At 41.3% G+C, this 27,735-nt stretch overlaps 2 protein-coding genes across 13 annotated transcripts in view; one reads left to right on the top strand and one right to left on the bottom strand.

The window, feature by feature from the left end:
* Positions 1-1,600, top strand: part of BTBD10 (BTB domain containing 10) — a 28,492-nt gene extending 26,892 nt beyond the window's left edge. For 2 of the 3 annotated variants that reach the window (XM_062000531.1, XM_062000532.1), the window contains exon 9: positions 487-1,600. In XM_062000531.1, the coding sequence (XP_061856515.1) occupies positions 487-797 (311 nt within the window). In that variant the 3' untranslated portion in view covers positions 798-1,600. The remainder of the gene's footprint in view (positions 1-486) is intronic. The other variant, XM_062000533.1, reaches the window with a different exon arrangement.
* Positions 1,553-27,724, bottom strand: BMAL1 (basic helix-loop-helix ARNT like 1). 10 transcript variants are annotated; one of them, XM_062000521.1, is made up of 18 exons: positions 26,388-26,622; positions 25,509-25,656; positions 23,638-23,697; positions 21,423-21,461; positions 21,011-21,052; positions 19,293-19,450; positions 17,831-17,910; positions 16,731-16,823; positions 15,706-15,823; positions 13,284-13,433; positions 12,026-12,269; positions 9,738-9,844; positions 9,251-9,401; positions 8,601-8,689; positions 6,677-6,785; positions 4,913-5,006; positions 3,192-3,294; positions 1,553-2,628 (listed from the first exon to the last, which is right to left on the bottom strand). In XM_062000521.1, the coding sequence occupies exons 1-18, from the start codon at positions 26,488-26,490 to the stop codon at positions 2,468-2,470; spliced, it is 2,049 nt and encodes a 682-aa protein (XP_061856505.1). In that variant the 5' UTR covers positions 26,491-26,622; the 3' UTR covers positions 1,553-2,467. The 10 variants fall into 10 exon arrangements, with proteins under 10 accessions (XP_061856505.1, XP_061856508.1, XP_061856504.1 ...); XM_062000524.1 differs by lacking the exon at positions 23,638-23,697 and adding an exon at positions 22,485-22,505 and having other exon boundaries at positions 26,388-26,621; XM_062000520.1 differs by having other exon boundaries at positions 12,026-12,272; positions 26,388-26,621.
* Positions 27,725-27,735: the final 11 nt, after the last annotated feature.

Genomic DNA, 27,735 nt, shown 5'->3' on the forward strand with positions numbered 1-27,735 from the left:
CTCAAACACATTATAACCAGAAATGATAATTGTTCTGCAATGATGCATTTTCCTCCCTTGGGGGAGGTGGGGGGACTGTGCTGGGGTTCCTCTTGAGAACCTAAAGCCCCCATCAGAGCAATGCTGCTCTCTGCCTCTGAGATCTCATTGCCTGCTTGCCAGGTCACTGTTTCAGAAAGAGACATCTGCTTTTGGCTCAAGGGAGAAGACACTCGCTCTGCCTGTGAAGTGTGGAAGGGCTGACTGGTGCCGTACATGAATTACCAAGAGTGCTGCCACCTCCTTCCTTACACTTGTGGTGGTGGTTGAACTTGTGACAGTGTTCTTGCACAGATGACACAAATGACACCACCCTGGCAGCTCTTCCCATTCACGATGTTGTTGCTGAACCACTCCACTCTGTGTGCCCACACTGCCTTTTGGTAGAAGAGAACCTGACCTAACATGTGCAGGCAGTGTTAACTTCTGCTGTGCTCTGTTTCTTAGGTTACCCCACATACAAAGAGAAAGTGAAGAAGCGCCCGGGTGGGAGGCCAGAGGTGATTTACAACTACGTCCAAAGACCGTTCATTCGGATGTCATGGGAGAAGGAGGAAGGCAAGAGTCGGCACGTCGACTTCCAGTGTGTCAAAAGCAAATCCATCACCAACCTGGCAGCGGCAGCAGCAGATATACCCCAGGACCAGCTGGTGGTGATGCACCCCACCCCCCAGGTGGATGAGCTGGATATCCTGCCTATTCATCCTCCAGCCAGTAACAGTGAGATGGAGACGGAGGGACAAAACCCACCCCTCTGATCCGGACTCTTCCTACAATAAAAGCATGCTCCATTCAAGTGACTGTACTCAGCTCATACCACACTGCAAGTCCAGTTTTCTCCATTGTGTAACAGTGTTCAGGATGTTGCAGGACAGACCTTTGACCGGAGCAAAGGCAGTACCTGGTTGTGTTTGAAAGAGTACAGCTCACCCTCCGGGGTTACAGTGACATACATGTATGTGTTTACCAGTAGGTTTGTGACATTGGTGACTTGTATGCTGGACTGTCCTCACTCTTAAGCCCACGACGACCACGGGGAGGCTGGTGGCTCGTGGCCATCGGTGTTGTTACACAGGGGTTAGAACGCAGAGTTGGCATTGATAGTAGCACTTTATAAATGGTTGAGAAATGGGATTTGAAGCCATTTTTTATAAATGTATTGCACAATACTAACAAAGTGCTTCTATCAAAAGTATTAACTGTACATAGTTTTGCTCTGAATAGATTGACCCTTTTAAAGTTACTGTATATGGTTGAGCACAAAAACTACTTACTCTTGGGTTTTTGGATTGAGGACGTGATTCAATTACCCATGTAACATCTTGTTAAACTGAGGAGTTCTTCAGTGAATTTTTTCACTTGGTTGCAGCGTGAGCCATGTTCAAAGATTGTGAACAAGGGATAGGGGCTTTATCTTAAGTTTTGCCTTACCTTAAGCTGTTCACAACTATTTATTTAATACATTTTTCATAAGTGTCATGAAATAGGAAAATGCAAATAGTTCATTCTTCATTTATTAATGATTGTAAACAAGTTTTTCATGCAAATAAACTTTCCATTATTTTAAGGGGTTTGAATTACCTGTGAATGAGATGAAGTAGAGAGCTGCTTTTTGGAAGTGGTTGCTTTTCTTTCTTCAGGGAAGGACAGGGAGTAGTTAAGTGAAAAAACACCACACGGGTATTTTTTCAAAGAGAAAGCTGGTACTGTCAGGCCATCTTAACCTACCTTCCTGCTGTGTGTTTCTGGGGATATGATTCAGGAGAAAGTAAAGTTAAGCTCCTCTGGCAGTGAACTTCACTGACAGAAATCTCATAAATGGAGGCAAGGCATTGTATTTCCTCCCTTTTCCCCCCAGGCTGAAGAAACAGTAGGAGCTGCTTCCAGCATGCACCTTCTGCAGGCTGTTATCAAATTTGTTTATCAAAGTAAATGCTTCATCTTAGAACAAGGGAAACATTTATTTTAAAAATATTTAACTGTCTAATACATTACACTTTAACAATATTTATAGTAAAGGATTCTTACAAGAAAGAATAAACAGCTTTATGGTACAATTAGTATAAGAAATATCCACATGGGGACCGTTTTGCAGTGTAAAAACACACCATACATCTGAAATGGTCATTTGCATATAAAAGCTACCACTGATGCCAGTGAGTTGCACAGTGATTTAAAAAAAAAAACATTTCAAACAACAGAATCCAAAATATACAAGTATTGCAAGCTATCCACAGCTAACCAATCACCACACAACACTGGAGCGGGTTATTCCACTGTGTCTGAACTTACACGTGGGAGAATGAGTTGCATTCCCATACAGCTTTTATGAAATCCATACATAAAAGCTTCTCAGTCCAACAAGTTTCACAGACTGTAGAACTCCACCAGTAAATGCACTTTGATAGTATGAAGCCAGCTGCATCACTTACAAGGGCCACGGCAAGTCGCTGAAGTCCACGGGGCCGCCCAGCCCCGCGTCTGCTTCCAGAAGGCTCATGATGACGGCCATGGCGGCCTCGTCGTTGCTGGGGCTGCTGGAGCCCTGCTCGTTGTCGATCATGTCGATGCCTATGTGGGAGTTCTCCCCTGCAAGCACCAGCACAAGCACCGGAAGTTAGGGCAAGTTCAGCTTTAGTTTGGGCACTTGACTAGCCAGGGGTGCTTGCCCCTGACTTGAAGCAGAATATCTGACCAGGCTGAAGTGCTTAAGGAGTATTGGTCTGTTTGGTATCAGGGCTGCTGCAGTTCCAGGGGTACCACTGACCCCTGGGGGTGGCAGAGGCCACCTGAGAAGTGCATAGGATGCTGAATGTGCAGCCTTATGTGCAATACTTCAAAACATCTAGGAGCCAGCTTAGCCCTTCTTGCTTTTGGTTTTTCAAAAGCAGTCATAAAAGCGGGTGAGGAGTTCAGCTAATTCACACCGATTCAGCACGACAAGAGAAGCAGCCAAGTACCAGCTCAAAGAAATTGCACTCTAAGCACTAACAAGAGAGACTGAGAGGCAGCTCCTCAGGCACACAGGGCTTTCTGCCTCAGCTAGGGCCTGCAGGTGCTGAAAGCAAGTACTGTAACAGCAGCCATCGTGTTAAGAGTTGTTTGTATCTGTTTGAGTCTGTTTTGAGGCATATCAGTGTGACTTCACTTACCAAGAATGGAGGAGTTGTCAGAATATGGGTAACCAGAGTTATCTTGGATTTGCCCAGACAGTAACCCAGCTGAAGAAATGTCTGGAGTGCCACCATTCAAGATCTTGAAAGAAAAAACAGAAGCCATCAACCAGTGAGAGATGTATCAGTAAGTCTTAAAACTGTGACGTAAATCTTAAACTGGGATTTGTTGATATAGAGAAGATGGACTTAATGAAATAAACCCCCCCCCACTACCTAGAGGCTGCTGACCTGGCTGGTTGTGAACTGGGAGCTACTTCCTTGGTATCGTGCCCATGGAGCAGGTATCGGATGGCATATTGCCACCAGAAAGGAAGAGATCAAGGCAGTACAATGTGTAAAACTTCTGCAGGTAACTTCTGGAAAGCTAGTAGCAAAAGTCCTCTGGATTTCTGTGAGTCATCTGCAGGTGATGGTAATTACAGCTAACTACAGAATGCTTTGGAGTTTACACATACAGGAAGTTCTCACAATGAAGGTCCTTCATTTTAGGAGTAGGATCCTCCCAGGTAGAGACAGATCACACGAGCTGCACTCGTGTTGCTCCTGGATCAAAAGCCTCCCTGATTTGTTAGGGAGCAGCCCCGCAAACACCAGCACTCACCATTAACCACAGCCTTCTCCAGGACTCTCAAAGGGCAAGGGAACAGCTGAACTTGAACCCTGCTTTGCAACTGCTCAGATGTGTACTGGAATGTAAGTACTGGTGAGCTCCCTCCTGAGGGCAGCATCAGCTGCAACTTGGTTGTTTCTAGCAAATGAAGTTTTTTAACTCAGTAGAAATATTGAGGGATACCCATTAGAAACACCCAACTCTCCAGCTGTGTTTTCCTGTGTTCCCTTACCATAGACCCTATTCTAGGTAGGTGCTGAATTATTGTAGGGCAGAAGGAGCTACAATAACTATTCCTAGAATTATAACTCAGTTTGTTGACTGCAGGTTTTATTTCAAGAACAGGATAGACAAAGAGCCAGGAACAGACAAATATTTACTGTCACCTATATACTCTAATACAAACAATGCTTATGTATAGTCATTGTAATTTCTGGGGAAAGAGTTAACTAAGGCTGAGGCAGTGCTAGAAAGCAGAGGAGGATGTGGATGAATGCTCCTCTTGCCTTGGATATAACTACCCCAGCACCAATTTGCTAGATGACTTAAATGCAGTCAGTGCAAATGTTCAGGTGGTTAAGTATTAGTAATGGTATGTGAGTGCTACTCAAGCACTCTTAGAACACGGCATGGTACATGGTATTGGTTTAAAACCAAAACTGCCAGTGCACAGTAAAGCACCTGATTGTCTTCAGTTTGTGCTACAGCAGCACAGTAAAACTTGTGATCCACTTGAGCAGTGTCAAACAATAGTGCTTCCAGTCTTCACCAGTATGTGGTGGTAAAGAGTTTTTGGAAGATGGAGAGAAGCATGGGGAAAGCTGTTCCTTGCAGCTCTGTTAAAAATAAAAGTGAAAATCTAAAGAGCAGGTGGATAGCAAAAGCTGACAGTGTTTCAGAACTACTGGTCCCTGCACTTTAGGGACTAATGCAACAGGATTTTGGCCACAAGATACTTGGACTTCCTGTCAGGCTTTTTCAGCCAAGCAGCCACGAGGAGTTCAACATCAGATGTGACATTATCAGCACAAGCTCACATAGTTTGCCATGATTGCTGCCAGCTGGTGTTCGTAAAACCTGTTCTTACCTTCTTGCCTCCAGGAGAGGACGTGTCAGGTGGCGGTGTGCTGGTAATGTTCAGTGGACTTGAACCACAGCTAGAAGGTGATGACCCTCTTATCCTGAAACAGGGACAAAACAGGTACCAAATTTAGCAGCAAGTTTGAGACTCTGGTGCCAGAGACTTGGAGTTTCAAATGCTGACTTGAGTAGCAGGTGCCATAAGGTGCCAAAAGCACGGGCTTCATTTTTGTAATTTCCTCACTTTTTCAGCGCTAAGCAGGTGTGAGAGTGGCTCAGCTCGCTCAGTCTGCGAGCTTTACCTCCTCCCAGCTTCATTTGTTCCTGTACAGACCTCACAGAGTCAGATGGGAAAGGTCCTGGGTACTGAGGAAAGCCTCATTTTTTGTATTTTACTTCAATTTAAACCAGCTAAGAACTGGCACTGCCTCAGTCACAGTAACCCAGACTCCTTAAGTGAGCTCCTGCTACAGAACAACTCTGGACATTTAATACAGTTCATGTATGTTTTAACTGTCCAAAGCAGCATTTTTTACTTGTTTTCCATAGCTCAATCAAATAGCTTTTTCTATTAATAAATAATGTATTAACTATACAGCCAATACATCTCTAGACTAAAGGGAAGAGGGGTAGTTACAGAGAAAAGCAATAGAAATGGGAATCTTATCCTTGGCAGAGTTCCCCTGGGAAAGCTGAACAGAAGGCAGTTTTGGAAAATAGTAACAGCTGCTGAGAAAGGACTGGAACTAACCCAGGGTCTTAGAATGAAATGCAAACATGGGTGGTAAACTGTACTACTACACTCATTGAGGCTAATGAGGTGTTTTACAGCTACAAGAGGTGGTTAAGTTCCACTGTATTGGTTCAGCCTTGGTGGAGCTTGCTTTTTGGTTTTTTCCTTCCTATAGGCAGGGAAGAAGCCCTGTGCCACAGGGCTGCTGTTCCCTTGAATAGCAGTGCAAGTTGTCTCTGGCTGCAGCAAAAATAAAACCATGGGAAAGGGGCTGAATATCTTTATAAAGTACTGCCACTAAACATCTGCTGCACCAGACCACTTTTATAGGAGAGAGAACAATTCCCAAAAGGAAATTCCTGAAGAACAGCGCTCATTAGCCAGGTGCCCCCTGAAGGCAGCTGCTTACACAGGTGAGAGGAGATGGCTGTTCTGAGGCACTGCTGTGGACTCCTCAGTCCCTTCCTGCAGGATGCTACAAGCCTTCTTGATTAAAGCAGAGACCTGCACCGTGGACAGAGTGTCCCAGGGTGGGTGGAGCCAGCAAACCCACACTGTCCTTGCTAAAGGAGCCACAGAAGCACTGCACAAGCTGAACTTCCAGATCTAACACCTCTCAAAGCATCTGAGCAAAGCAGATCACAGGAAAACCAACACTGCCTTTTTGGCACATAGTCAATAGCTTTGGCATTGGGAGGTTGTGCCACTTAATGCCCTTAATTCATTGAAAGAAGGATAGTCTGGAAAGGAACTTGTTTCTTATTAGCTGTTTTTTTCCTAACTACTCTTTCTGGTAAGCAGATAATTATCACCATTACCAAAAAAGTTCCACTACCACAGCTGAAAGCTGGAAGGCTGTAACTTTTTAATTCTTTCTGTATGGGTTTTGACTGCCCTGAGCATTCTGGACAGGTGGCTGTAACTGTCTACTTAGGAAATACTCTTGTATCATTTTGTATTCAGCTTTAAGAAAGACTTCCTTAATTTTCTGTTAAACAGGTACTGATTTCGGTCTAACTTCACCCCATTTTCTCTCACCTGTGAATCTCCATGATTTCTTCGGCAATCATCCTCCCTATTTTACCTGCCCCAGCTCTCGTCCCACCTGGAATGCCAGGCACAGTAGGATGGGTTCTTTTGGGGCCACCTGGAAGGAACACATATCTCAAGGTCAGACAAAAGCTTGCACACCTTTTCCAAAAAGCATTTGTATGGAGGCACGTTTTGCCAAGCTGCAGGCCGTTCTGAACTGTATTTATTTACAATTCCACCAGCTGGCGAATACCTTCAACTGTCTGGAAAGATCTGACCTACACCAAGCTCTGCTCTGTCTCTTAGTTGTCCCTCGGTGCCAGCAGGTACACAACATGCCCTGACTCTGCTCACATCTGGCTGCTTCACACACCTGATAGTACTTCTTGTGCAGAGCTTCTTGTCAGAAGAGCTTGTCAGACCTGCTTTATTCTGTGCCTGAACAGGCTGATCTCCAAACACATTTGTTCTTTGCTCTGTCTATGAAGAACTTGCCACTGCATATTCCATTCAATATGGGATAAGCCCAAGCTACCTGATAAACAAATGCTCTGTAGGTAACTGCAAGTATCTAAAAATGGAGGAAAAAAGCAAAGTCTGAACAGTTTTAGAAGCTCACTGTTACTTTAGTAATGTGATTTGGCACTTGCACAACACTCCAGAGGTAGTCAGCAGGGAGCCCAAGATACTCCATGGCACTGCAAAGTACGGATGCATACTCAAAGGGCAAGAAAGCCCTTGGCATTGCTTATCCACAGAGGACAACTGCCTTCGTTTAGAAATCCATATTTAACAGTAGCAACCCTTATCTAAAGCTCAGACCCAAAAGGAGGTGAGAAGCTTCACCTAAAAGGTTATCAAATCCTTAGCAGAGCCAGAACCACTTGAAATAAAACTTCACTAAATCAGCTTCCTTTTCTGACTACAATATACATCTGGTTTCTCTTCAGAGGCTGTGTTGTGGCAAGAATAAGTTTATCCTATTATAGAACAGTTTGTTCTGTCTTTTTCTACTCTCAGAAGGCCCAGACACCACATTACCCTACCAGTTCCTAACTATCACACCTACATGGCAGTTTTTCTTTCTACCCCTGTCTGCTGTCCCATGCTTTGCCAACCTTCCTCCTCCATACTGAACCTCATTTTTAACAACAGATAACTAAAAAGCTTTGATAAAGTCTGGCACTAAGCATATTGTGTAGAACTTAAAGTCATTCCAGACATAAGCCACATCCTCACTACAGAGCTCTAAAGGCAGAGTTGGTAAAAGTCATAGCTAGTAAACAGGGTCTCAAAAAGCAAAGGTTCCCAACAAATGGAACCACCTTTCTTTTCCCATCTTCCACTCATGAGCTGTCACTGCACCTCCCTTCCACCCCGCTCCAGTGACACTTCACTGTTAACTCACGGTCAGCTCTGCGTTTCGCCTCACACCAATGGTTACAGGTGAGGGCCCAGTGACCTGTGGCACTCATAACAAGCCCACCATAACGACCAGAGGTCAGGCTTCATGTGACAGCAAGTCAAATCAAGTGCAGGGGAGGGGTGCCAAGCTGAATGGCCAAATGTGATTTATGATCCATTCACCTTGAGTTGTCATCTCACTGAGCACAGAACCCGATGCCACCCTTGGACAACATACAAACAGCACCATCCACAGAGGCAAACATTTCCCCTCTGTGTCACTCCTCCAACTCTGGTTATATTTGTTTCTTTTAACTGGCTCACTTCTCCTTGCCCAGCTTATATCCAAAGTTGGTATCACAGCCCAACAGGACAAGAACAGCATTCACACCTTTTTGTCCTACAACTTATTTTGCTTTAGGACACAAACAAATTCTCAATGCAAAAGCACAGCAAATTAGTGCCTGCAGGCTTAGCTGCTGACAAGGCATGACTGCCAAGAACTCCCTCCCAGGACAGCAGTTACCTTCTCCTGCCTGAAGCACACTGTCCATGCTGTGTGGAGAAGCCGCGAGCTGTGGGAAGGCCACGTCCCCACTATCCAGTACGTTGGTGCTGTGGATTTCAAGAATTAAAAGGATCAGTGATAGAAACACCCCTGCAAAACAGTCACTCTGTCAGGAGGGAACACTCCAGGCTTTAAGTAGCTGGTGAGTCACCATCACCTCTGTGAAAGCAGCACAGTGACTGACAGCAAGGCTAGATGAACAGAAAAACTACTGTGTTACAACCGCAGTGTGCAATGCAGAACCCAAACAGCTTCTCTTGTAAAAGAATTCCTCTACAGCAGTTACTTAGTTGACTGTGAGGTCACTGCACCAGTACAGAACCCTCAAGGAAAAACAAAAGGGATGGGGAAGTCCCCACAAGGGATGGAACCCTGGGTTTTCCCCAAGAAAGGAAATATTTCTATTTCTGCAGGCTTTAATAAATGGATATTCAACTACCAGAATTATCAACTCAGCTCCCCTCTGCCCAGGTATGCAGCTCTGGGTGCTCTCTGGAGAAGACACCTATTGTCGTAGGGAAGGTGTGCATGTTTTTTGGTTAAATCTCATCTGGAGACAGGGCAAAGCAATCAGCAGTTACATACATCTGCTAGAGAAAAATACTTACGAAACGACTGTATTTGTTGAGACAATGTATTCTACCTCTTTGGTCCAAGGGTTCATGAAACTGAACCAGCGACTCCGCAATGTAATAAAAGAGCCATCTTTTATTTTGAACTTGTAGCAGTTAGTTGTAATTTTTTCTCTTGTCTGCAAAACTAAGAGACAGGTAGAAAGCAAGTAAGCTGGTGGCAATCAGGCACAACTACACCAGCAGAGCCCATACTGGGAAAACTCAGTTGATTCCTCCCTTCACCCCCTGCTGTTTCTGCGGTCACCTCCCCTCACCCAACCCAAACCCCAAACAGTCACTAAAAATTCCACAGACATCTAAGATGCTCATATTATTTAGCACCTGCAGCACAATGTTCTTGACTAAAGCATATGCAAACAGAGAGAGATCCATATCTTTTCAAGTCTGTTTGGTTTTCTTAATACAAGACTGTTCCTAATATTTTAGCAACATTTCTTTACTGAATTATTAATCATCATACCTTGTCTATGGCATTCTGCAAGGTGTCCTATATCATCTTGATGAAAATATTCATAACACGAAGTACCTAGAAGTTCCTGGGGTAAGTATGCCAGGATGGCTGTTGCCCTTGGGGAAGGGCAGGAGAGAAGCAAAAAACAACGTAAGAGAAAAAGAACTAATTTCAAGTTAAAGTGTTAGTGATAGATTGCCCAACACTTATGCTGGGTAAAGCTCAAGTAATACAGAGAGGTATTTTCAGCTTAGAAGGTAAAAACCCAAAATCATTAGGAATACTCTTAATCTTTTAAATTCTCAGGTAATTGAGTACATAACAACAGCAGCCCTCAGGTATTGTGTCTGACTTATCACAGACACATCAGGGGACGTAAGACTCACCAAAAAGCTTTAGAGGCGTGTTGTAATTTTGAGAATTTAAACCTGAATGAAGCAGCCGCATCGCAGCCATGTGATAATATGAAGCTTTCTGCATCAAATGCCATTGGAAAATGGGTATCAAAGGTTGGAAAAACTGCCACGTTCCCTTGTGTACCCACAGCAGTGCTGCTGCACAGAGGCCAAACTGTGGTGTAACAAGAGTTTCGGGAGCAGTTCCTCCCCTCAAGTCACAAGCCTTAAGGGTGGGACACAAAAAAGTCCCCACCAAACCCTGCCACCCCACTCAGGGGGAAAATAAAGGGTTAACAAATAGAAGTTTCCTGAATAAGCACAAAGAGACTTGCTGTGTGTCTATGCTTCAAATGGAAAAGAAGCATGAAGCAAGTCAGCCAATGTAGCAATTAATAGTTTTCAGCTTTTACAAGTGCCTAAGTGTTCCCCAGTGGAAGCACAGATCATGGGATGCCAAGTTTAAGCCTACAGGTTGGGCTTTCTCCTAAAAAAAAAGTATTCCCCTTCCAAGAGCCCTTTGAAGCAGCAGACACATTGCAAAGACTGTAAACAACAGCTGGAAAACAATTAACTAGGAGCATATGTGTTCAAATCCAATGGGTCAACGCTTTCTGAGCCTATTTTAGAAATACTTCAGAACTATCCATCAGGGGAATGTCTGATCTTTTGAAAATAAAACCTGTTCATAAACTACCACACTTTGGCATGACAGAATGACACATTGAGCAAGGTTCTCATGGCTCCCTCACTGACCAGCAGCACTGCTGCTGAAGAGCTGACACTTTAAAGAAGAAGCTGAAGAGCTGACATTTTAAAAAGCTTTCTATCCAGTTAAAAATAAAAACCAGAAACAACCTAGCCAAAACCTACACACTCCCCAAACCCAACCACCTCAACCTGACAGATAACATGAAAAAAAGATTCTCCTTACTGCACTTCCTCTCAAGACTATCAACTCTATTTCCTCTCAAAGCCCAGTAAAAACCAGCTGACACATCAGACCCACCCCTGAAACAAATTCCAGCAGGCAGCTCCTGTCAAGAGCTTGGAGCCCGGGCTTTTCTATAGTGCAAGCAACTGAGCCTAAGCCACTGGCAACCTGGAAATGCCTCAGCTAGACAGTCTGGACCAGGGAGGGACCAAACAAGCCCCCTCCAACTAGCCCAACATAACCCCTCCATTAACATCCCTCAATCACCCTTTTTCCCTTGATGATGGCAGAAACTTTGAAGGAAGACCCAGGTCATGGTGTCTGCTACTTATCAGAATTCAAGCAAGTTCTTTTGTAGAGGATAAGAACTATCCTTTTAGATAATGAATAAAATTGTTGCTTGAAAGGTGAGACCACACTGGTACAAGTTCTCAAACTTTTTTCAAGAAGTAAAGCTTATGAAATGGTTGTTTTCTCATAAATACAACATACAGAAGTATCAATGCAGCAGAATGTGCCCAAGTACAGAGTCAAATGCATGTGTGTGCTACCAAAGCCTGTGCAATAACTTCACTACGTCACGTTTGCAGAAGTTTTCAATCGAAGAGGCAGCAATTAGTGCAGTTTCACACTAGGACAAGACATACTTCTGGAGATTATGTATATACATTCCCTTAACAAATGGTCAGAAATTACCCCTGGACTTTTCTGGCTAGTTAAGTCAGGTTTTTGGAGGTTTTCAGAGGTTGTTCAGGTTTTTTTTCTTAATTTAATCAGTAACACTGAATACATAGTAACAGCTTTGAGCTGGGTCTCAAACCCAAAATAGCTCACAGTCAGGATTTAGTGAAGCTGCAAAGAACAGTCCTTTCGTTTTCAGTAGTATTTATGCTGCTTTCAGCAAAACCTGCCAGTGAAGCAGAGTTGGGCAGTGACTTGTGGTGGAAGTTAGGGACAAGCATTCTTACCTCTGATCTACAAAAACAAATTTCCCATCTATTGCATGCCGAGAAACGTACTCTGTAGGCTTCACCCTGATCTCGCCGTTGGCTGGCTGGGGCACCACGTGAGGATGCAGCCGCCCGATCGCAACCAGACAGCTTAAGTTACAGCCCTCGTTATCTGGTTCGTTATCTTCATCCAGTCCCATCTTTGTTGGGGGCCAGCTTTTCAAATAGCCTGTACTATGAATAGTGCAAAAGCTTTTGCGGTCTGCTGTAAAAAAGGAAGAAACAAGACAAAACAACCACCCCCCCAAAAAAAAAGCAGTTAGGTCATGGGCACTGCTTTGGAGAATCTCATCTCAGTCCCGCACATAACACATCTCTCTTACCCAGGAAAGGTGGGATACTGTTCACTAAGGGATTTTTCAGCACTCTGTAGCTAAGAGTGAGGGAGCCCTGGCAGAGGCTGCCCAGGGAGGGTATGGAGTCTCCTTCTCGGGAGGTTCCCAAACCCACCTGGACGCGTTCCTGTGCGACCTGATCTAGGCAGACCTACTTGAGCAGAGGGGTTGGACTAGACGACCTTTAGAGGTCCCTGCAATTAACAATTTACCTCTGGAAAGCCACTGTTCATACTGAAACCCCACAGAGCTCACATCAAGGTTGCTTTTGATAATCTTTAAGCAGAAATTGCTTCACATTTCATTATTTCAGCAAAGGACACAAATAAACTGAAGGACTGTTTGAAGAAATTAGTGTATTAACAATGAAATAAAATGCCTTTTTCAATTCAACATGAGGCTCCTACAAGAAGTAGGAACTGTTCGGCAGACGATACACTGTTTGGGGCGTAAAGAGGACAGCTGTATGTAAAGATGAGGATTCATAGCGACAAGCAACAGAGTCAAGTATCTGAAAAGACAATTTGTCTTCCTCAGTGAACAGGTCTTCTTAAAACCACAAGAAAAGCAGCTTTCATAGAGGTGAAGGGCTTATGCCTCACCAAACTGTTTTTCTCAGGGATGAGCACTAAAACGTGATCCCAGGTTGAAGCCGCGACTGACTAGCAGGAAATACTTGGGGCAGTGTCACATCCGGGGACAACACACTGAAACCGCCTTCTGCTCTCTATTTGGCACAATTACCTATTTAGCTCAATATCTTAATAAGAAACATTGACAGTGTTCAATAAATGTAAAAACTTTAACCACTGCAAATAAGCCACTGTATAAGAAAAGCCTGATGAACATTATGTGTGGTTAATAAAATGCCTGATGGTTACCTTTCTTCTTTGAACAGGTTGAAGGAAAATCCTTGTCTTCTACTTTCACTGAAGGTCTATTGCACTTCATCCTACAAAAGAAGGACCGTCTTGCTCCAGAACACAGTCGTGATGGCCCCGGTGTTATATCAGTTTTAACTGGGAGTCCAGCTGTAGCAAACAGAGGAAGCGAGGAAGCCTTCTTTGTCATGTAACAAGTTAACCATACCAATTAATACATCATACAAGCCAAGGGACAGTGTTCCGACTTTCCTGGGACTTGCACAGAAGTCCTTTTATAACTTTCCTTAAAAGAAGTCCTGTTCTGGACATACTCACTTACATGAGAATGTGCAGGAATCAACTGGCCACATCAACATTAGAATTTCTCATTAGACTTCCAAGGGTGAAAATATTGATACAAGCTTAAGAACACAGTGTTCCAATTGCAAAGATTAGCAGGAGATTGCACAAATCCACATAAGATTTGAAAGAAATGTGATTTCTTTGAACACTAATCACTTGATTAAAAATAGATTATTTACCCATAATGAGAGCAGTACTTCATATGTAGTCACTCTACAGGCCCATAACCCTTCAGACTGGAAGACTTTTGTACCACAACATCCACCCAGAGAGCACATATAGAGCAGAAGAGGACCTGCAATGGCACTAGACCACCTCAACTGCTGTATTTATACACAAATTTCTTCATTATTCTGATGAAGAGCAACAAAGGGTAGCAGGGACCTACACAGGGACAGCAAATGCCCAAGACCTCTGGTAATGTGTAAGAAGTCTCTCTAGCCTCACAGAAATAAGTGCCCATGAACATGCCGTAACAGTAAGTCACAATCTTTCATCATATTCTTGCAGAAGACTCTGACATTCTTTTCTGCAAAAAGTAACCAGAGAAAGAGAGTACTAAACCAGACATGGAGCTGCCAGCAGAGCCTAGTACCACCAGAGCTCCAGGAAGACGCCTGGCCTGCACCAGGAGCAGAGGCACTCCCCAGGGCTGATGCAGGATTTACATCACATAGCCACCTTTCCACAGCCAACTCTTTCTGCAGGGGGATACATATACACAGACAGCTATAAATATGGACAAAATATTCTAGGGCCTTTTAGGCTTTTAATGTAAAGAAGAAAACAACAATGCCCATTGTTTTACTGTAAAGTGTGTTTCCCTTACAATTGGAATTGCCTGAGGTTCCCTCAAGGATGTCAGACTGTCCTGCACTGCATGCACTCTGAGCTGCTCTTCTGTGGTGAGAGCACAAACTGTGCCCAAGTCACTCATGCCAACATAAAAAAAAGTACATACATACATACATACATACTAGCTTCTCCTTAAGAATACGAGTTCTTGAAATTCTACCAGTCTATCATAGCAGATGGGAAGACTGTAATTCACAGTGTTTATTTTCGCCCTAACTTTGTCAAAGGCATACAAAAAAAAAAGGAGCTAGCACTGGATATACTTGCTTGACAACCAGACAAAACCAGGAGCCAGAAAAACTTCAGTTGATCCAGCTGGAGCCTCTGGGCTCACCGCCCTGGAATGATCTCTCTCAGCTTCAGTTTTTGAAGTTGAGCTGGTCGCTTCCTTGAGATGAAATCCTACAGATTTCTGCTCCTGACAAGCATGAGACTTAATGACCTGGAAATCCACAGTTGTAAGATATCACCTTCTACTTAAGTAATACAGCCTCCCTTTAGGGAGCAAATTAAACACCCACTCACCTCAAAAGCAGCAGAGATATGGAACTACTTTAAAATAAACAGAAGGGAAAATTGCTAAGAGACACGGTAGGAAATTATTCCAAGAACCAAGTTAAAAACCTTATAAGAGAAAGGGTAGGTCATTGATGGAAATAGCAGCAAGTAATAAATCGATTTTGAGGGGCTGTAGAGTCTCGAGGGGTTGTGGAGTCTCCAGAGGGCTTGTGGAGTCTCGTTCCTTGGAGGTCTTCAAGACCTGCCTGGACATGTTTCTGTGTGACCTGATCTAGGTGACCCTGCTTCTGCAGGGGGGTTGGACTAGATGGTCTATAAAGGTCCCTTCCAACCCCTACCATTCTATGATTCTATGAATTTTAAAATTAAAAAGAATCCTCCATCTTGAGCCACAGGTAAGAAATACTGAAATAACACTGAGTGTATTCTGACACTTCTTATGATTTACTGGGAAAAATTAAACCTTTGATGCTGGGGAAAAAAATAAAGAGGATATCTCACAGGTGAAGCCAGTTAAACTGATGCATCAAAACTGTAGTGCCTGCCCAACCTCCCAGCTTCTACAGCCAGGTCTGTGTTTCATACTTCTTTATTTTTTCAAATAAACCCAAACAGCAAATCACCTCCCCCTTGCCCCCAACTATTGAGATTAGGCAAATATTCAGAAGCAGTGAATCTATTTTCACAAGGTGGTAATACTTACTTTTTGCATCTATAAGCCTTTCTCGTGGCGCAGTGTCAGAAGAAGAGAGCTGCTCCTTCACTTTGGCAATATCTTTAGGATGAAGGTAATCAAATAAACTTTGACCAATCAAGTCATTCTGTAGAGATTGAACGTTCAATCAAAAATTAAAACAATTGATCGGTATTTTCTCTCCATTGTAGACATTCCTTTTACCTACAGGTCTAACACCAAACACTTGAGATCCAGGATTTAACAGAAGGTAGGTCCTTACTGTATATTTATCACTACATTACACGGTAGTTTATCCCATTATTCTTAGTAACAAGATATTTTTTATTTTGCAGAAATAGCATGCTCTATCCACCACCACCAAATACTCTGGTTTCTCTTCAGTCTCACTTCATATGTCACATATTTGAAGGAAAGAACAAGAAAATCAATCATAAATGCAAATGTTCTCTGTCAACATTTACACGATGAGTAGGTATTTAGCACATACCTAACTAAAGGCTGGCTGAGGAAAACTTTTGAAGCTAATACAGTTTTAAGATTTGCTTGAGCAGATGATGAAAGAATGAAGAATATTTTTACACAATAAATGGTGCAAGTTAAGCCTGATGTAAAGCATATATAAGACACCTGGCTTTGATGTAATCGCTTCCCAGTTTCCATCAGTAAGTATGCTGGCAAGACCAAAACAGACAGAAAAAACTAAGTTGAAAAATTCATGTGAAGGTATTTGGAAGGCACTCAGACTGATTTTTCAATCTTTGCTTGCACTCCCAATTAGATAATGCTTTTGCTTCAAGCCTGAAGGTAATGCATCAAATCAGTGAGTAAATTCAGTTCCTTTCTACCTCCTTAGTTTGATGGAAACCAAGAGGAAACTTCTCTAACAACATGGCAGAGAAAAGCTTTTGCTTTGCAACAAATTTCAGCTTTCAATGTTCATATGGATACCCCTCCATTTAAATAGATCATAAAAAAAAAAAAAGCTTTCAACTCTCTGAAGGCCTAATATTACTTAAAAAGGAAAAGAATACCTGACTGTAGTTGAGGATCTTGAAGACAGATTCTGAAACAAACAGTATCTTCCCTCTGTCACAGCCTACAACAAAAAGAAATCCATCTGCTGCCTAATTGGGGGGAGAGAAAGTAAAATACTAAGTTAGACTTCCTCATTGCATCATTATAACCTTTAAAAACTATTCTGTATACAGTAGAATTTCTACACTAGGAGAGCTGTCTTAACATTTAGAGATAACTGAGTCAATAGGCAAGACACAAAATTATAATAAAGGTTTTTTTGCATCTGCAAACATTTTTTGGCATGATTCTGGGCATTGTGCCCAGAATGTAAAATCACTTTCACGGGAAGAAAGAATCCATGTTCTTGTCCAATAATACTATGTTTATGCTTAATAGTATTTTAATTTGAAGGCATTACTTCAACTGTATTTATTCCTTATTTCCTCTTTTACAAACCAAAACATAACCTGGATATTTATGTGCCCGTAGGCAAGTAATTCCCCTCTCCATGGCACACTTTTTCGGTCACATACAAACATGCACGATCAGGCCCTAATTTTATAGCTTTTCTCACAATGCTACAGAAGTTACATTCTGCATATGCTATGTCTGGACACTGTGGTGCTTCATCAGTTCCCCAAATCATAAGGAGAGCTTAGCTACTGACAAATGTTATAGACTCTCCATGCTATAGAAGAAATATACAGCATAGAGCCAACAAATTAAGTCAGGTTACATCAGTGACCTTAGAAAAGGTGTTCATTGTATCAATGTACACTTAAAATCGTGTCAAGGTAGGCCATGGCAGAAAGTCTGCAAGGAAACAGTTTAAGTAATTTTGCTTCTTTCCATGAAATAACTGAAGGTTCTGATGTTTACCATGAAAATATCAGTTATGTCAGATCTCGCTCTCAATCTTTCTGCTTAATTTAAGAGATGACAGTTATTGTTAAAACCCACTGACTTTACACTGTAGTCTTACAGATTTCTTCATTATCCTCCTTAATCACAATATTCTTAAGCTGACATACAAGGCAGAATAATATTAATGTTTTGCTTTGGGAGAGTTCTGTTCACAGCCATTAATATCTCTTCATTAGGAGTTGAGACATACCCTGAGAATAAGATGTTTTAATTCATCATCTGATAGAAAAGCAGGCTTGTAGTTTGCTTCTGTATATGGGTTTGTAGCACCTAAAGAAAACAAACAACGCTCACATCACAAACTTAACAATACACATTTAAAAAAACAATTTTCCTTTGGCTCTTCCTTACACTGTTATTCATTGCAGGTGTTGTTTAAAATCAAAGTTGCTTTTTGGTTTTGTTCTCCTACCAACATGAGCTTAAAAAAGGTGAAGGTGTTTCTGAAAAGCACAGCACTGCAATATGTAGCAATGCAGATGAAATACCTTCTGAGATTATAAAAGTGTTGCTTGGCATTTTTAGCCCAAATGGTGTCCTTGATTTATGGTTCAGTCTCAGAATTGGAAATGAAAAATTAAAAAACTTGAAACTATTTCTTCTCTATAACTTAGTAAAACGTGACATGGTCATGTAAACAGATTGTCACTCAGGAACTTGCAAATCTGTTCTCTCCTTTCATGCCAAAGACAAAAAACATCATTACAATGACATCTCAGAGCCAAAAGTCCCAAATTAGCAAGAAATGAGAGTTATTTATTTAAAAGAATTCTCTTCATTCTGTTCCCTTTATAAAGGCAAATGAGGCTCAAATTGGTAACCAGTTAAATGTGATGAATTGCTAACCTAGTCTCGGTGGCAGTGGCAGAGAAAGTTAAACCTTTCAAACCATATGAGGATAAACATGACAAAGGCACCAGGTCTCCTAGAAACTAGAACAGGAACTTTCTTTAAATTAGCTACATCACCATCTTCCTCAGAGGTGTATTTCTTGAAGGCTTAAGCTTTCACTATCATTACCAGTTGTATCCAAGCACCAATTCCCTCTAACATGAAGCTTTAGGTCATTCAGCAATTTCCAACAAACCCTGATGTTTCCCTTTGTGTGCTCGTGACAGAAACAAGTTAAAAAGACTAAAACTGAATTTTCAAAGTACTCTTTGACCTTCACATGGAGCTAAAAGGTATCAACAGAAAACCTCAGAAGCTCTACAGGAATATTACTTACACCCAAAGTCTAACCTCTCAATCCAACAGGTTTTACCCATGGCCTGAGTAAAATGTGCTGCTCAGTGCTACACAAAATTCAACTGTATGCTGTCACTCAGGCCTTTGTTCTCTCCACCACATCTGCCTCACTTCTTTTGAATCTAGTGATGGTGATTTATCAGATCAGATGATGAAAAATTACTCTTTTCTCATGTACAAGATTTCCCAGTCGGATCAGAGCATTGGAACACCAACCAGTACGCTCTAAATGAATGAACAGCATCAAATGCTAAGAAAAGGGAAAAAGTCCTCCCAAAATATATGAACTAACCTCTTTTTTTTTTTTTTGCCAGAAGGGCAAGAAAGGGAAAGAGTATGTTTTGGGGAAATCCCATTTTTTCCATTCTCCTCCTGTCCCGTCCCACCTTCCCCCATCAACTCACCTCGTAACGTTTTCATATGCTGGACAGCCATTCTCAGCACCGTGAGTTTATCTAACTTCCGAGACATGGCGTTGCACGTTGGTACCAAAGACGCCAGTTCATCTATAAAACTGTTCATTTTATCTCTACGTCTTTTTTCAATTTGACTGTGAGCCTCCCTGAAAAAGTAAAGGTGGTGAGGAAAAACAGGAAAGCATGAGGAAAAAAGTAATATTAAAAAAAGCCTCAAATCCACTACAACAGAAACAAAACCAACAACTCCCTTCTGGTGACAAAGTTATCCTCTTGTTCTCGTGAAATGGATGTGTCCATATGGAATTCAGACACTTTACGTTTGTTATTTGAGTAACAGTTATAAGGAGCAGGCTGCAGCACATGGTTCTAATTTACAACATACACAACACTGGCCACACAGTACATCAAATCCTCAGCTCTGAAAGAATTCACCATTATTAGTATAAAATTGTCTGAAGATTTCCGCTGCTGTACACCACTTCTGTTCCTAGCACATATTCTGAACCAGAAGTGGAATCATGAAGGTCCCAGTCAGGCAAATTTCAGTGTATATAAATATTAAATCAAGCCTTCAGTTAAGAATTTGTAATCAGTATACTGTATGAATGTGTTAAGTATTTTAAACTACCATTTGCTGGAGCAATAGAAGTCTTCTACTCATCCTAGTTTTTCACTTGAAGTATTTCAGATATCTCTGAGCTAAACTCTTCCTAATCGGGAAAAAATACAATAAATACTAAATAGGTTTTTTGGTTAAATGATTTTCCTTTATTAAACAGTAGCTGTTAACACTTTTTGAACCCATGATTTGAGTTTGAAAACCAAGATGAAGAACGTACCATCAGAATCACATAGACTTCAAATGTCAATGTTAATCATAGAATCATAGAATGATAGGGGTTGGAAAGGACCCCAAGAGATCATCTAGTCCAACCTCCTGCATAAGCAGGTTCACCTAGATCGGATGGCATAGGAACATGTCCAGGTGGGTCTTGAAGACCTCCAAGGAAGGAGACTCCACAACCCCTCTGGGCAGCCTGTGCCAGGGCTCCCTCACCTGAACAGTCAAATAGTTTTTTCTTATGTTTATGTGGAACTTTTTGTGTTCCAGCTTCAACCCATTACCCCTTGTCCTGTTGCTAGCTACTATAGAAAAAAGGGATGTCCCAACCTCCTGACACCCACCCTTTAGATATTTACAAATGTTAATAAGATCTCCCCTCAATCTCCTCTTCTCCAGACTAAACAGTCCCAGTTCCCACAGCCTTTCCTCGTATGAAAGATGTTCCATACCCCTGATTATCTTGGTGGCCTTGCGCTGGACTCTCTCCAGCAGTTCCCTGTCCCTCTTGAGCTGAGGAGCCCAGAACTGGACACAGTACTCCAGATGAGGCCTCACCAGGGTAGAGTAGAGAGGAAGAAGAACCTCCCTTGACCTGCTGGCCACACTCTTCTTGATGCATCCACTTGATGCATCCCATTAATGAAGTTACTAAAACCAAGTTAACTAACTAATCAGTGTTTTCAAAAAACTATATGTAATTTACACATTAGAGATGTCAGAAGTGCAAAGATATGCTAAAATAAGAGAAGATTAAAACCAGAAAAAAAATATTTTCAGGATAAGAAACACATGTAAATATTTCATATATGGCACAATGGCAAGAGACAATTCTTTTCAATGTACTTGTTTGGAGTATTACCTTGCATTTTTTATTCTGCCTTGTTGGTCTGCATACTCCAGTCTGTTGAGAAATAATATTGAAGTCAGTAATATCCATATCAAGTATATCCAAAATAGATATAAAAGTCAGTATCAAAAAACTCTACACTAAACTCAGATCTTTTAATGCATCTTACTGAGCCTCATTAAAATCTTATTTTTTTTACAATTTGAGCATTTCTTTGGAAAAATATCATTATTTATAATATTGTGGCTCAAAGCATTGGCTTTTTTTGTCTGTTTCAATTTGTCCCAACAATCTCAAGCTTTTGTCCCAGCAAAGAAACAATTCGGGGCACATGACCACAGCAACAGTGAAAACAGGTTTTCCACACAGAGAATCCTGTGCCAGTACTGTGGAACTACCATTTTAGTGACTGTATCAAGAGTACCTTCCATGTTGGTCATCTTTATCTGTATCCATACCTTCCCTGCAGAGACAGAATAGAGCAATATATCAGAAATTAAGCAGGATTAGCAAAACTGTTATCAAACTATCATAACACTTGAATAAAGTATATCTGTCATCTTTAAATCATAAATTAAAAAAAAAAGAACATAAAAGCTAGAACCTGGAAGGGCTAAAGAAATGGCATGATTTTTGTAATATTAAAACACTTTCTTAAATTAGTTGTGTCTCCTTCAGAGCTAACTAAATGGCACAGTTTGATGTGCTTGGCAGTAAAACATGCTGCAGTTCAACGATATCATCTGTTATAAAAATGTTTTTCAGTTAACTAGATGAAGAAAAAAAAATAAAAGAGACATATCAAAGCAGATATTTTTTATGCCTTCATCAGAAATAGGGCTACTCACTTATGTTTACTACAGTTTCAGGTTCAACCAAAGGCAGCTACCCAAGCGCCTAGCATACAATTCACAAGTTGCCCTGAATTATTCTGTGAACATGCCTGTGTATTCTACACTTCAGCCTGCCTTATGGTAGTTGATTTTGGGTAGAGGAGGGTAATTTTTTAGACCAGCCAACCACTGGAGATGGCCAAATGCATGGACAGAATGAGAGACTGTAGGAAACTAAGCAGGGTGACTCTAAATTAGACAACTTTCAATGTAGATACATGGCTTTTTTTGGTCTCAAGACCAAAAAAAAACAATGCAAAGAAGGAGGCATGAAGACTAAAAAGAATTCCCCTTTTTACGTGTTAATGTTGTAACCATATGTATAGAAATAAGAAAGAGAGGAAAGCATAAGTTTTCATGGCTGTGTCTGGTAAAAAATATTGAACGACTAAGACTACAACACTGTTAGACAAAAGAGTGAGAATGTTTGGACAGGTATCGGTCTGTAAAACTGTGCTTAATTAGACCATCTTAGGCATGGCTTATTCTAGTTTAATTTTGACCTGCAAATTAAGTAAATGGGAGGGAAAGGCAAAGAAAAACACTGAGTTTCTTTTCCAAGTGGAACCAATTATTAAAATACTTATACTTACTCAAAAGGAAAGCCATCAAGTCTGAAAAGAAAGAGAAATAAAGTACACCATATATAGGACATAAGAATAATGGCTTACATTTTCTGTTGAAATTCTCAAGCTTATTTATATTCTATGTGAAATGAAAAGCACAATGAAAACAAGATGATAGCAGTGAACATGTTCTAAGGAAACCAGCTTGCTCAAACTAATCTTTCTGAAAGTGTACTTCTGCTTTTTAAAAAAAGACAGCATCGTTTATAACACTTCATGTGAAGAAGTAGTAAAACAAATAACCCAAATTATGTTATGCAAATCACTGAGATACTGTTTCATCTGCAGAAATGAAAGATCTGTGCTCTATGTGTTGCCCTTGTGTTTATATAAATGAGATTTCAGAGAACTCAACGGCCAGAAATAAAGTTTAAATGAAATACCCCAAGTTCCTTGGCCTTTGATTCTGCCCAGCAGAACAGACGAACATTTTCTTTTAGTCAGTACTGAAGACCTAACCCTGAACTTTTTACAGACTTCATCATAAACTGAATTTCTCCAGGCAAGCTAACTGCTGGCATCACTTCAAGACTGTTAAGTGACCTGAAATACTGCTGAGCTTTAACATGCTAAGAGGGTATGTTTTATAGAAGCCTTATAAAAAATCTTCTCATATTAATCAGAAAGATACCAGTTATTCCTGTTCAACAGTGGATATTAGCCTTCCCAAAAAGAAACATATTTCATATATTATTCATTGCACTTTAAAAATAATTATTTTTGTGATCAGTTTTTAAAAGACATCTGAATAATGCTAAATGTTTTCCTCATCTCTTAATTTGCACATTTGACTTACTGCCTTAGTCAATGGCTCAAAGCAGTTCTGATGTTCAGGAAGAAATGGCACATCTGTCTATAACAGGACTTAAACAAACAAGGCATCAGTTGTCCACCTGTGATGCCACCTCTAGCTATAGGATGCTTGTGACAAAACGTGTTTTGGCATTAGCAAAACCCACAAAGCACATCTAAAACAGATACAAGGCAAGTTACAAATGCCTCGGGACAGTTTGCTTTCTTATTAATCATTTCAACTGAAACAGTACTCCCAAGAAGAGAAATCAACTGTTCATAGACCTCTGCATGAAGTCTTGGCTTCCAGTATTTGACTAAAACATACCATAGTGCAGAACAGCCAACCTTTGTTGAAGTGACAGCAATAGGTTGGACAGCAATTTTCCTGGAGGAGTGGCAGGAGGAAGAATTGAAAAGAAGCTGGTGTGCAGAGCTGAGAGAGCAGCTGATCAATATGCTTGCTTGCACTTGAAGTGAACGATGCCTCACACTAAAACAGTCAAGTTCTGTCTTCCTCATTCCCTAACTTCACTGGTAAATGAAGCATAAAACCGGACACTCAGACAATTTACGTAGAAAAAAAAAAATTGTTAACAGGCAGCAAAACTGAACACTAGCATTTCTGAACATTTACCAATAAATACACACAGAAGGAGGGATCAAGGAAGTCTACCTTAAACTCTATTTAAAAATAGTGATCTTCACTAGCCACCGTTTCCTTTGCAACACAACATGAACTGTGGTATGGCAACAGCTGTTGTAAACTTATTTTACTTAGGATTCAAGGAAACTGTTTTTACATATTGTTTTCAAATGCACACACAACCTAAAGGGCAGAATTATAACTTACAAGTGCAAGCTGTCTTTTGCAAAAGACGACTTGAACAATGCTTTCTACCCAGAAGAATAAAGATGGAGAAATCCTTTCTAGAGAAGGGGAAGTTGCTAAGATTGAGGCTGTTCACTGAATTTTGCAGTAGTCAATTCAACCATAGGGAATGATGTGCTTTTCAGGAAGATTAACTGCGTATCAGAGAAGGTACATATGCAGTAGGTTTGTGATCTTTAAACAATGCATAAGTTCTCCTAATAAAAAAGAGTCCTATGCACAAGGAACCTAATTCTAAATTGTCATTTTCAACATGGATTAAAAATTCTACTCCTGCCTGTAAAAAAACCCCCCAATCTGCCAACAATCCAAAGGCCCACAATGATACAAATCTGTGCTAAGTTACATAAAAATGGACTGTGTAGCTCTATTAATAACAGATGAGGCCCATTCACAAATTACCCTGCAGCTAGACTTTGTAAAGTTACAATAAATATGAGGTTTGCACAGTAAATAGGTTGGTCTCGAATTCCAAATGTGTAATGTCTTCTGCACTAGGGACATCTGGCAAACTTGACTATGAGTTTCACTTTTCTAAAGCAAAGTTGGTGGGATTTTTTTCTCTTTCAAACTCCTGTCCCGAGAGGGAAGCACTTGGATGGTGCTTCTTAGCACTGTTACTAGCAAGCTTCCCTTAAAGAGAAGCTGCTTTCTTGAAACAAAAACACATTCCACCACAGATTCAGGAGAAACCAAATTTTTATTTTGTTAGGAACAATAGTCTACAGTCAAGATCCACTACAAGATTAAATCAGCTGACGAAATTAAAGGCAAATCACTGCCTCAAACCAGAGGCTATTTGGATTCCTACTCAACTGCAAGACCAAAATGTTTCAGCAGGCAAAGGTCGGCAGCAAACTGATAGGAAGTGACTAAAAAGGCAAAAAATAGGTGAAGAAAAGGAACTATTCCCAGTCTTGCTTCTGCTTTTCAGTGAATTTATTATCTTCCCTTTTACTAAACAGATACTGTTTCCTGTGTAAATGGTCAATATAATCAACCTTCACACTCTACATTTCATCTGATTTTTTTTCCCTTCTCATCAGCCAAAAGTTTCTTCCCTCAGCCTTACCCTGTTTGATAGCCCTCACTTCTAGCTGCACCAAGATGAATGCTTGATTTTTATTATGTAAGGAATTTTTTTCTTAGACCATAGTGGCATCTTTTTCTTTATTAAAACCTTTACAACAGGTTGTTGAGAAAAAGTTATTTACACATTGGTATAAATATTTTTATGTTCTCTACCACTATATTTCTGTGTTACAAACTCTTTTTAGATGAATTAAACCATGAGAAACCCAACTTACTGATAATCAGTAGAGCTTCCCTTTCTTTTCCTGTTACAATCCATTCCTGAAGTGCTAAGGGAACTGGAGATCAAGTCAGCAGGATCTGGTGACATAAAGTCACTAATGGTAGAAGATATGTCCATCCTTTGGTCTGCCATTGGATTGTCTAACCAAAAAAAGCACTGCATTAATACAGGCAGAAACATACATATGTAAAAAACCCTACAAAATTGTCAACAATATTCTCAAAAACTGCAAAAAACCAAATTTCACAACTCTATGATTTCCTTTGGTGTAAACCAGTTAACAGGCAATTTCACCTTTTCCAGCTCACTAATGAATATTGCAACTAAGACTACACTCAAAACACGTTCACAGAATCATAGAATGGTAGGGGTTGGAAGGGACCCCCAGAAATCACCTAGTCCAACCCCCCTGCAGAAGAAGGTTCACCTAGATAAGGTCGCATAGAAACATGTCCAGGTGGGTCTTGAAGACCTCCAAGGAAGGAGACTCCACAACCCCTCTGGGCAGCCTGTGCCAGGGCTCCCTCACCTGAACAGTCAAATAGTTTTTTCTTATATTTAAATGGAACTTTTTGTGTTCCAGCTTCAACCCATTACCCCTTGTCCTGTTACTAGCTACTATAGAAAAAAGGGATGTCCCAACCTCCTGACACACACCCTTTAGATATTTACAAATGTTAATAAGATCTCCCCTCAATCTCCTCTTCTCCAGACTAAACAGCCCCAGTTCCCACAGCCTTTCCTCGTATGAAAGATGTTCCATACCCCTGATTATCTTGGTGGCCCTGCGCTGGACTCTCTCCAGCAGTTCCCTGTCCCTCTTGAGCTGAGGAACCCAGAACTGGACACAGGAATCCAGATGAGGCCTCACCAGGGTAGAGTAGAGAGGAAGAAGAACCTCCCTTGACCTGCTGGCCACACTCTTCTTGATGCATCCCAGGATGCCATTGGCCTTCTTGGCCACGAGGGCACATTGCTGGCTCATATTTAGCTTATTATCAATCAGGACTCCCAGGTCTCTCTGCAGAGCTGCTCTTCAGCTGTTCGACCCCCAGCCTGTACTGGTGCATGGGGTTGTTCCTTCCCAGATGCAGGACTCTGCACTTGTCCTTGTTGAACTTCATGAGGTTCCTCTCTGCCTAACTCTCAAGCTGGTTGAGATCCTGCTGAATGGCAGCACAGCCTCTGGGGAATCGGCCAGTCGTCCCACTTTGGTGTCACCAGCGAACTTGCTGAGGGTACACTCTGTCCCCTCATCCAGGTCACTGATGAAGATGTAGAACAAGACTGGCTCCAGCACTGATCCCTGTGTCTCCTCATCTAGCCAGCGGGTTATGCACTCATAGAAGGATATCAGGTTTTGCACTCATATGAAGGATATGCACTCATAGAAGGATATCAAACAGGATTTCCCCTCGGTGAAGCCGTGTTGACTCCCCCTGATAACCATCTTATCCTTCATATGTTCAGTGATAACATTCAGGATGAGTTGTTCCATCACTTTTCCAGGGATGGAGGTGAGGCTGACCGGCCTGTAGTTTCCTGGGTCATTCTTCTTGCCCTTTTTGAAGACTGGCATGACATTGGCCCTTCTCCAGTCCTTGAACTTTACTTGAACTAAGCTTGAACGTTACTTGAACTAAACTAGGTTTACTCTTAAGTTCTTGCTGACAATTCTTTAAAAATAACTATGTTAACTGGAGAGTCAACTGCTTCTACCTGACATAAACAAAAGGTATGTTCTATCTCTCTATCGTTGACACATACTACTAGGTTTACTGGTTTTCTCTATTGGAAGATCCTGTTGCCAAAGTTCATAAGCATTGAGAGTTCTATTTGTGCTCAATTTCATGGAACACAATTCAGAAGATTTCCACAGAAAAATCAGATTAAACAAGCACCTGCACAACAGTAGACCCAACAGAGAAAAAATAACTAATAACCCAATGACGGCCTAAGACGACTACTTAAAGGTACGAAATCTGTTTATCCTTTTCATCAAAAATACATACATTTTAGCTTTCTGCAAATAATTACATTGTTGGAAGAAATGCTGTAAAAAGTTTGCTCATTACTAAATGGTGTGGAACAGAAGAGTTTTTACCTGAAAGCCTGTCTTGGAAGCCTAGATCCACCTGGGGAAAGATGATGATGCTCAGTCTAAGGCAGCTTATCACCTTAAAACTCTTCCATGCTTCATATTCTGTCGGTCAAGTACT

Source organism: Colius striatus, chromosome 7 (genome assembly GCF_028858725.1).
Source record: "Colius striatus isolate bColStr4 chromosome 7, bColStr4.1.hap1, whole genome shotgun sequence".
Classification (NCBI taxonomy): domain Eukaryota; kingdom Metazoa; phylum Chordata; class Aves; order Coliiformes; family Coliidae; genus Colius; species Colius striatus.